The 10778-nt window shown below is 40.0% G+C and overlaps 1 protein-coding gene across 2 annotated transcripts; it reads left to right on the top strand.

The window, feature by feature from the left end:
• The first annotated feature begins 386 nt into the window (after positions 1-386).
• On the top strand, positions 387-9720 carry LOC115625612 (facilitated trehalose transporter Tret1). Of its 2 annotated transcripts, none has more exons than XM_030520747.1 (4): positions 387-517; positions 6346-6512; positions 6580-6993; positions 8623-9720. In XM_030520747.1, the coding sequence occupies exons 2-4, from the start codon at positions 6377-6379 to the stop codon at positions 9537-9539; spliced, it is 1467 nt and encodes a 488-aa protein (XP_030376607.1). In that variant the 5' UTR covers positions 387-517; positions 6346-6376; the 3' UTR covers positions 9540-9720. The 2 variants fall into 2 exon arrangements, with proteins under 2 accessions (XP_030376607.1, XP_030376606.1); XM_030520746.1 differs by lacking the exon at positions 387-517 and adding an exon at positions 5342-5465.
• The last annotated feature ends 1058 nt before the right edge of the window (positions 9721-10778 follow it).

Here is a 10778-nt window from a genome sequence, read left to right as displayed (position 1 = left end):
GCCCACTGCCTATTTAGTGTAATTTAAATGCATAATTTCGTACGGAAAGCACCTCACAATTGTCTGGAGGCCAGAGACAAAGGCATAATGATAGTATCACAACATTTCGAGCTCGGTTCAGTTCAGTTCAGAGCTTAGTTCAACGCTCGCTCCACCATTGTTCCATTTGCTCGCTCCGATGCGACACTTTAGTGTCTATTTGGACGTGTGTGTTTGCACAAGTAAGTGCGATTATTCTCTACTCACACTTGCTATTGAATACGAACTGTAAATGTCATATTACTCGACTCAACTCGACTCGATATTAGTACGCCTACAAAATCGGCTCAGCATTCGGGCTCCGCCAGCATTTGCGTACTGACAGTGGCCACACCGGTCGATCCGTTGTTCATTAGTTCATTAGTCGGAGGGATTAGTCAGCGGACAGTCAGCAGAGACAACTGCATAATTAAGCTGTTTTAAACGCATTTGCGCTTTGTTTTGAGTTACGTTCAACTGATAGTTTTTGGCAAAATGGGTGAGTACTAGAGTTCCAAGTCGTATATCTAGTTTATAACTAACATTTTGTGAATAATTCGTTCAACGTTTTTATGGAAATGGATAGTTCTCGTAAATTGTGTTTTCTATTTCGAAAACGTAGTGCACTCTATGAGCTTAATAAGTCTTGAGTTATGGAACTGCAACATTTCATTTCCAATTGGCAATTGTTTAATTCAACAAAGAATTTATGAGCTTTTGTCTTTTTTGACCCTGGCAACTGACAGAATTGAATTCAAGGTAAAGATTTAAAGCCAACTATCTCTCTATCTCTCTATAACAATTAATTAAAGTTAATACTCTAAATTATATTTTATAGATGGGGTCAGAAGTATTAATCAATTGAATATTTATCCACCAGTAAATCTTATAATTAATAATCCTGGTAACTGTCGTAATATAACTTATATTGAATATTAATGCTATGAAAATTAATGCTTGAAAATTTAATGCTAAATTAGATACAGTTGCACATATTGAACTTATTGCAAAGGATTCGAATATTTTGGGTACTATTTATACCATTTATATTAAAATAATAGCTCCAGCATATAAAATTGCATTTAATAAAGAAGACCATTTATAAAATACGAAAGATATAATTCCTATTATATTGGACCCAACTGCGTAACAGCTGATTCGCAGGGCATTTAGTTTCAAGAAAAATCCAAATTCAACAATAGGACTTCGAAAGATCCTATTAACTAAACAAGAGAGAACGCTACAGTCGAGCAAGCCCGACAGTGTAATACCCTGTACCCAGGTAAACTTCCGTCACTGAGTTATATGCGCCCATAGCAGCAGCAAAAACAGGAAGAAGAAGAGCGAACTCGTTGCTGCAGTTTGTGGGGGTTGTACTGTAGAGAATTTGTTTCGCTAATAACTTTTCTCAGAATTGACCGAATTGGATACAATTTTAAACAACAGTAGACAATTATATATAAATTATGTGTGCAAAGTTTGGTTGAGGTAGCATTTGAAATGTGGACGCTATTGACGAAATTCTGTAGCGGGGGAAGGGGGGGAAAATTAAAAAAAAATAAATAAACTCGTCCTTACTCGGACCTAGGAGAATCTGGATGCCAACTTTGGTTATTCTAGCTTTTATAGTTTCTGAGATCCTCGCGTTCATCCAGACGGACAGACGGACGGACAGACGGACGGACATGTCTAGATCGATTTCTCTCGTCATGCTGATTCAGAATATATATACTTTATGGGGTCGGAGATGCTTCCTTCTGCATGTTACATACTTTGCACAAACCTAATATACCCTTTTTACCCTACGGGTACAGGGTATAAAAACTTCCTCAGTACCTTATAATAAGGCTTACTTAATCCCCAATAAATGAAGTTGATAATTGCACCAAAAATGCAGTGTTTAAAGTTCATTATGTAAATAGCCCTCGAAATAATAGGTTTACGACTCAGAATCAAAAGATGCTTATTTGCTAGCATTGGAAAGAATTACTTTTTAATGTATATGTGGGTATTTCAAATCTAGAATGTGCCTATATCAAGTATGTATATTTGATGCAACCAGCATCATTATTGCGGAATATTAATACACTTTATTGCACTTTATATTATGTATTGACTTTGCTCCCTTGGAAGGGGACTTAAATAATATTTGTTTCCTTTCCCATATATGTACATAGTAAGGTGAAAGCGTTATTCCTTTGATTTTTTTTTAACACCCACCGACGGCAGAATGGTACACCACTTGAAAAAGTAAATGTTTCTGGTGAGAGATTTGATACAGCAGACATCAAGGACTGATTCGTGGTTTATCCCTAGTAGGAATAGATTCGGTGGGGTCGTTTATCAACAACTTTTTGAGCAACTTTGATGGCATAATATTCGCCAGTGGCCCTCTTTCCACTTCCCTCTTTCCACATCTTTTTTATTTGATATTTGAAACCATTAGTCACAAGAGTCCAATGTATATGTCTTCCACGAAGGTTGATGCTTGATTCACTTCTTCTGCCTTTTTATGGAAAGTATGATCTTTATATCGCAGCATATCCTTAAGTATACCAAAAAACTGCCACATCGAATTCCGTATTTTATAGTAGCGCTCGCACTATAATAACTTAATTGCCCTTCTCGGAGCAGTCAACAAAAAATGATTAACGATTTTGGCATTGTATCAATTCGCATTCGAAGAGCCGCCGACAAAATTTTCCTACGCTGCTGAAAATTCCGTATCAGCGAGTGCTACCACTTATCAAAATTTATAAACTTAAGTGAAACATTTAATAACCGTAGCGCACACATTGTTCTGGTTTATCATTCTGTTGTGTTGTAGTTATAAGTACACGTGAGCATCAATAAGCACTTGTATAAGTCATTGATTGGTGATTTGTGTCAACATGCCGATGCTGATTCGTAAATTATTTGATGAGTCTATGACGTAAAAGAATTCGCAAAAGTTTGTCATGAATTCAAAGCCCACATTTGCAGAATAAAATTGGCACAGTTTGTTTACCCCAAAATTAGATACAAATTCAGTGGTCACATACAAAAGAGATTATTCAAAAAAAAAAAAAAAACAAGTGAGAACGCTACAGTCGAGCAGGCCCGACTGTGAAATACCCTGTACCCCAACAAACTTCCGGCACTGCTGAAACGAGAAACTTTTCTTAAAATTGTGCGATGTAGACGAAATTTGAAGTAAAATTAGATAATTGTATACAGATTGTGCAAGTTTGGTTGTAGCTTTTGAAATGTGGGCAGTGTTGGAGAAAATTCTGTGGCGCAAGGGGGGTGGAATTAAAAAATAAAGTAAGCTCGTGTAGTAGGGAGTACGAGCGTCGAAATACCAATGTTGGTTAATGTGCCCACAGCTGTTTCCAAAATCCAGGTGTTCATCCAGACGGACAGACGGGCGGACGTGTCTAGATCGATTTCTCTCGTCATGGTGATTATATGTATACTTTATACTAATGTATGCAACATGAACGAAGGAGGGAATGCTGGAGTCGAGTGGGCTCAACTCTATCAACGGCGTGGGCAAGGAGGACCCTACAAATAATTTCGCAATATGAAGTCGACCACACATTCATTATTATGGCTCACTATTTCGCCTTAAAATGTAACTGAGTTGGATTTCTTGATTTTTTTTTCATCATATCATATGCATAAATTAAATTAATTCGTGTTTTTGCGTGTTTATGTGCTTGTATGTGTGCAGTACAAAATTAAGTCAAAGCAGCAACAACAACAACAATCACTTATAGCCGGGAAATCGTTCTTTCTCGGACATAGGAGAATCTGAATACCAAGTTTGGTTATTCTAGCTCTTATACTTTCTGAGATCCTTGCGTTCATACAAGTGTGGACAGACGGGTGGCCGGGCATGGCTATATCAACTCGGCTTGTCACCCTCATCAAGAATATATATACCTTGTGGGGTCTCCTTCTGTGTGTTACATACATTCGCACTAAAGTAGTATACCCTTTTACCGTTTGGGTACAGGGTATAATAAGAAGCGTGGTAAGACCCACAATATATTATATATATTATTGATGAGATTGACAAAGCGAGTCGATATAGCCACATCCGGCTGCAAGAACTCGACAAGTATACGAGCACTTGGTATTTTAATTTCCCAAGCGCAAATCACGGCAAGGTTCTGGGGTTTCCCCTTGATGTACTTCACACTTCACTCTCCCTCCATCCGCGATGTTTCCATAGCTGGCATACTTATTACTGGCAAGCTTTAATATTTGACAATTACATCCGGTTAGTGCTTATGTATCATTGAGTTCTATTCGAATCCGAAAGCTCCACCAGCAGCTGTTGTTCTTGTTGCTGCTTTGGCTTAACCTCGTACTACACACAGAAAAACACAAAGTCGCAATCCAATAATATCGTACAATTCAGTTCCTGACATCCATTGTACTACAAGTATATATGTACTAATAGAACTGGAAAAGTATGTTTCAGCCGGATACTATACCCACTTGCCATACATACTATATATACTTGCCAAAAGAGTGTGTGCTTTAGACCGCCCGCCAAATGACTTCTAGTTCACGGGTGTCATGAGGTTGTACTCACAAATCTATCTTCGATTCCTGACGGATTGTCAACACTTTCGACACGGGTTCTGCTATTCGGTTATTTCATTTAAATTACAAAATAAACAATGTGTAGTTGCGGCAATCATTTCAGGTAAATTCCATCAAAACAATTAACGGAAATACCTATAAAACTACAAATCAAAATTATCTAACGATAAGCTGGAAAGGTGGCCACTTGATGCGTCTGTATTTGGGGCAACGAGTGGGCGACATAGTACTCGAACATCAGCCTCTAGATGTGTGCGACTACGACTCATGGTAGCAAGGCCTGCATTTGGCCTAACCCCCTATCCAATATTGGGGACTTGAGGCTGAAGTACCCCATCGTTGGGCGACAGTTCAGTGTAAGCACAGCAATCAAGACATCACCTGCCTCTCTCCTTATCACTCTGGTAGTTCAAGTGTAAAATGCACAAATGGCGCAATTTCTGTACGAAAAATAAAAACAACACTAACAGATTTCAAGACAATCGCTCTACATACTCGTATGGCTTCGGAGGCATCGCTCCGAGAGCAGTTGACGCGCATAGCCATGATTACTAGATGAATGTGCTATGGAACGGGAACGGACCCTTGATAAGATAATGCACTTGTAACTTGTGCTCATAATACACCCAGTGTGCGAGTGCTAGCCCGAGAATTATTGATTTTGTATTTGCTTTGGGTGTACGTGTGAATACATGGAAAATCTTTAAATTCATGCGTTTCGGCACACGCAGCGACATTTCAGTTTTTGATTTGGAGGCTTACAGTTGACGACTCGATTAGCGGTTGGTGCGGCTTTTTGTGCTGAACGTGTATCGTGTTAATAAGAAGAGGCTCTAAAGGAATAGGAAACAAATGTAAGGATATGCCTATTCTCGGATGTTGTTATCTTGTTTCTGTTGACGAGTGAATCATAATCATTTGTGCCTCTTGCATAGAATACAAAAAGTTCAGAGTGTCAGGGATCGTGCACCTAACCATAACTCCGAAATTCAGATTCAGAATTTGGGAAACTGTTTTCCATTGTGTTTGTGGAGAATTGTTTAATATTTAACGCTAATTTGGAGGTTTTAAAAACTGTCAATAAGCACTTCATGAATTTCGTTATATGTACATACAAGCTAATAGCAACACAAACACGTTTTAAAGAGTGCAATTAAATTAATTTTCTAATTAGTGGGAATTAAATAATCGTAATGAACGAACACATGAAAAACGATGAAATCAAACTCTCACATTAGATTGTGCAATTCACTTTTTTCACATACTACGCAAAAGTATGACTTTTATTAAAAAGTTGTCATTGTACTTACTTCTCTTTTGTTGTTAACCAATTTACTTTAGGTGCTACATAAAAACTGCAAAAAAGTGATGAGCTATTGTATTCAATACAATTAATGAAGCTTGCAAATCACGTTAAAAAGTCCACCTAATGAATGTATCTGTAAAAATGAAATTCATAGCCCGGAAAGTTTCTCTAAAAATAACATGTTTTTAACACTATATACATGGGCTATACTGATCGAAGACAACCGAATGGCCTAATCGGCATACTTGTAATTGATTTTTGTAGCACCAACTAAGACCCGCTGCGACTGGCATTAGATGTCAAGAGGCAGCACTCATTGAAAATCATTTAATGCCGCAGTTAAGCGATATAATTACAAATGGTGTGCGCTAATTAATCTTTGTCAAATGAATTAGAAAGTGACTCTCGATTGTTCTATTGTCCAACAGCTACTAGATCCGAATACGCCAGACGCCATAAATGAACCACGTGGAGGAAGAGCGCGTCAAGAACACGTACAAGTATTCAGAAGTAAGTCACTTCCAGATGGGCGACGGATTTACACGGAACATGGAGCCGGTTAAGACTGGTCGCATATTTCTGGCAGCAGTAGCAGGTGAGTCTGTTCACGGGTCTCAGTGAAGGTTTTTCTTCACATTAACTTCTCACAACCATACACGCAGCCAACCTTTCTGCCTTTGTTGTGGGCACCTGTCTGGGCTGGACATCGCCTGTTGGCCCCAAACTGAAAGCCGAAGATACCTCAGACTCGCCTTTAAGCAAGCCCATCAATGCTGAGGAGGATGCTTGGATTTCATCTTTGATCGCCATCGGCGCTTTGATAGCGCCTTTTGTGGCCGGGCCACTAGCTGATCGCATTGGCCGCAAATGGGTACTCCTCTCCAGCTCGGTCTTCTTTGTGATCGCTTCCATTCTCAACATGGTGGCCACTGATGTGGTCGTACTCTACTGTTCTCGTCTGATCCAGGGCTTCGGCGTGGGTTTTGTGATGACTGTAACCCCGATGTATGTCGGTGAGATTGCTACAGACAGTGTGCGCGGCGCCACCGGATCACTCATGCAGCTCTTCATTGTTTGTGAGTATCGCTTTCAAGCTTAAACCTTGCTTCCAATGCCCAATCATTCAAAGGCGTTACCATGCCTAGAGACAATGAGATAGGCCTAAGATATAGAACATGACACAAAATAATTAATTGGCAGGAGAAGTCTCATCATCACTTCCTACTTACAAATTCAATTAATTTTTGTGTTTAGGCACTCATATCGAAACTGCAGTGTGTTTGTTTACACGTTCTATTTATTTGATATGTAAGTTTTCAACATCCATATAATAGAAAGGGTATATGTATGTGAACGACCAGCATGGCGACACAAATCCAAAACTACTACTCCAGTTTATTGGGACACAGATACAGAGATGTCGAGATCAACCATGTCAGATCTTTGTTGTCAACAGTTGTTATGGAATCGATATGCTTCCAGAGTGATTATCATTTTAAAAATATTGCTGAAATTAGTAAACAATACTTTCTAAGTCAAATTTAGGTAGTGTGGAACTTATACTTGTACCTTGAGCGATATGTTCATGGTCCATGCTCATGGCGGAGTAATGTTTTGTGTTATGGCAGAGTGGGGGAAAAACGGCTCAGCGCCGAGGAAAGTCTATTTTTAGCGAGCTTGAATTGAACCTTGCAAAAGTATTTTTTTTAAAAGCCTACGCATTAAAAGCGCCAATAATATCCCCTATGTTTGAAGACCTAATTGACAACACGTACCCAAAAACAAGTAAAAAAGCTAAAGTCGGGTGTCCCGACTTTGAAATACTCTGTACATATGTTTACAATAATTATAGAAAATAAAAAAAATTAAGAAAATAAAAAAAAAATTTGATCGATTTTACCTCTCTCGGTATTCGAACTCACGTAAAGGGTGTATAATTGCACATTTACATAGCAATTGCGTCTGTGTGAGTGTATGTATGCCTATGCGCATCAATTCGTGTCTGTGTAAGCATTTTCGCAGTCAACCAAACAGCAACATCAACAACAGCCGCGGGCAGCGCTTGAGCAGCGCTGCAGCAGCAAATATATTTATGGCTATAACTTCTTGTTAAATCGGTCTATCATAATGAAATTTGGCATACGGACACATAATAACTAACTGGGGGTATTTCCAAAATTTTAGTTCGAAATTCCAAGAATTACGGGAGTTACGATTTGCGGGGTAGAGGGGGGAGGGAGGGGAATTCCAAAATATACATTTTCTGCGTATTCACATAAGGCATCTGGGACTAAAATTTGGTGTTCCTAGGTCTTATAGTCTCCGAGATATAGGCGATTATACGAATGGAAAATCGGAAAAACCCCCATAGGGGGGAAGTGGGGGGGAAAATCAAAAAAATAAAACAAACTCGTATAGAATACACACATAACGCATCTTCGTGCAAAATTTGGTGTCTCTATCTCTTATAGTCTCTGAGATCCAGGTGTTCATACGGACGGACAGACGGACAGACGGACAGACGGACAGACAGACAGACAGGGCTAGATCGACTCGTCTCGTCATGCTGATCAAGAATATATATACTTTGTGGGGTCTGCCACGCCTCCTTCTGCCTGTTACATTTTTCAGCTCCCGCAAACCTAATATACTCTTGTACATTTCATGTACAGAGTATAATAATGCTACTTTATTTTTCACCCCAGCCGGTATTCTCTACGTCTACGCCATTGGACCATATGTCTCCTATCAGGCGCTGCAGTGGTGTTGCATTGTCACGCCCATTATCTTCGATGCCGTTTTCTTCTTCATGCCCGAGAGCCCCTACTATTTTGCGGGCAAGGGCCGCAAGACGGACGCTCTGCGATCGCTGCAATTTCTTCGTGGTCAAAGCGCTGAGGCAGTGCACGACGAGATGGCGGAAATTCAAGCGAACGTGGAGGAAGCGATGGCCAATAAGGGCACCATTATGGATTTATTTAAGAACTCAGGCAACCGCAAAGCTCTATTCATTTGTGCCGGCCTGATTGCGTTCCAACAGCTCTCCGGCATCAATGTAGTTCTCTTCAACAGCCAGTCGATCTTCGCCAGCGCCAACACGGGTCTCGATCCGGCTGTTGCAACCATAATTATTGGCTGCGTACAGGTCGCCTCGTCCGGTCTAACGCCTATTGTGGCAGATCGCCTGGGACGCAAGATCATGTTGCTTACGTCGGCCAGCGTAATGACTCTGGGTCTAGCTGCTCTTGGTGCCTTCTTCTACATGCAGCTGGAGGTCGGCGATATATCCAGTGTAGCTTGGATGCCAGTGCCAGCCTTGATAGTGTACAACATTGTTTACTGTACAGGATTTGGTCCATTGCCGTGGGCCGTCCTGGGGGAAATGTTCCCGGCAAACATTAAGTCAGTGGCCTCGTCCATGGTTGCGTCGACCTGTTGGATACTCGGCTTCGTGGTCACTCGTTGGTATCCAGCGCTGGACGCCCTGGGATCTTACTACGCTTTCTGGCTGTTTGCCATCTTCTGTGTGGTAGCCTTCTTCTTCGTCCTATTCGTCGTGATGGAGACAAAGGGCTTGAGTCTGCAGGAGATTCAGGATCGTCTCAACGGCAAAACCAAGTAAACGCCTATAGCAAGTGTAAGCTATGTGTGTAAGATAATCTGTGCCGGTCACGTGGCGTATTGTGTCCTTTGCTTTATAGTTAAGACCTTTATGCAAGTATTTTATTGCCTAGTTGTAAGCGTAAAGTTTAATCGGTAATTATTACGATGTTTCCTAAATAAAATAGTAGCGTGTTAATTGAGTTTTGTACACTCCTTACTTAAAAGTGAAGATGTAGCCTCTTGGTGAAAGGTATGTATGTATATCTTTGCCACAGCCGAGTATTAGTTCCTGTGTCGATTTATTTATTTATTTGACAATATCGAGGATATTTTTAAATACATGCAGACATGGCGGGCAAGCCTGACAGTAAAATACCCTGTACTCTCCATAAAAGAGGGAAATTTAAGAAAAATTAAATTAAATTATTTAAAAAAAATTAAATTAATTAATTAATAATAATAATAAACATCAGAATCGTGTCTTTGCGTGTTTATATGCGTGTATGTATGCAGCACAAAGTTGAACCAAAGCAGCAACAACAGCTGCGGGCAGAGCTGCAAGCAGAGCATAAGCAGCGATTTTATTTATGCCCAAGGGCGTACGCAGCTTTTACCAAAGGGGGGCCAAAAAATTAAAATTTTGATTAAATAATGCTCGATGCATTTAAAAAATAATGTATGCATATTATCAATGAAAAAACTTCAACAAATGCAACTCAAGTCCATTTTAAGTCGAAATAGTACATCATAATAATGAATGTGTGGTCGACTTTATATGGAAAACCCCTTATGGGGTTTTTTCGTAACGCCATTCGTATAATCACCTATATCTCGGAGACTACAAGTATAAGACCTAGGGACATCAAATTTGAAGTCCAAGATGCCTTATGTGAATACACAGAAAATGTGTTTTTGGAATTCCCCTCCACCCCCCTCTCCACAACAAGTCGTGGTTTTCTCTAACTCCCGTAATTCTTAGAATTTCGAACTCAAATTGCAAATACCCCCAGTTAGTGATTATGTGTCCGTATGCCAAGTTTCCTTATGATAGTCCGATTTAACTGGAAGTTATAGCCATAAATATAATTGCTGCCCAAGAGCTGCCCGTAGCTGTTGTTGATGCTGGTGCTTTGGTTGACTGCAAACATGCTCACACAGACACGAATAGAAGCGCATAGACACACAGGGTATTTTACTGTCGGGCTTGCTCGACTGTAGCGTTCTATCTTGTTTAGTTAGGACTGCTTTTAAAACATTA

The sequence above is a fragment of the Scaptodrosophila lebanonensis genome, unplaced genomic scaffold (genome assembly GCF_003285725.1).
Source record: "Scaptodrosophila lebanonensis strain 11010-0011.00,11010-0021.00 unplaced genomic scaffold, SlebRS2 tig00000072-arrow-pilon, whole genome shotgun sequence".
Classification (NCBI taxonomy): domain Eukaryota; kingdom Metazoa; phylum Arthropoda; class Insecta; order Diptera; family Drosophilidae; genus Scaptodrosophila; species Scaptodrosophila lebanonensis.
This window is presented reverse-complemented; position numbering and strand designations above follow the sequence as displayed.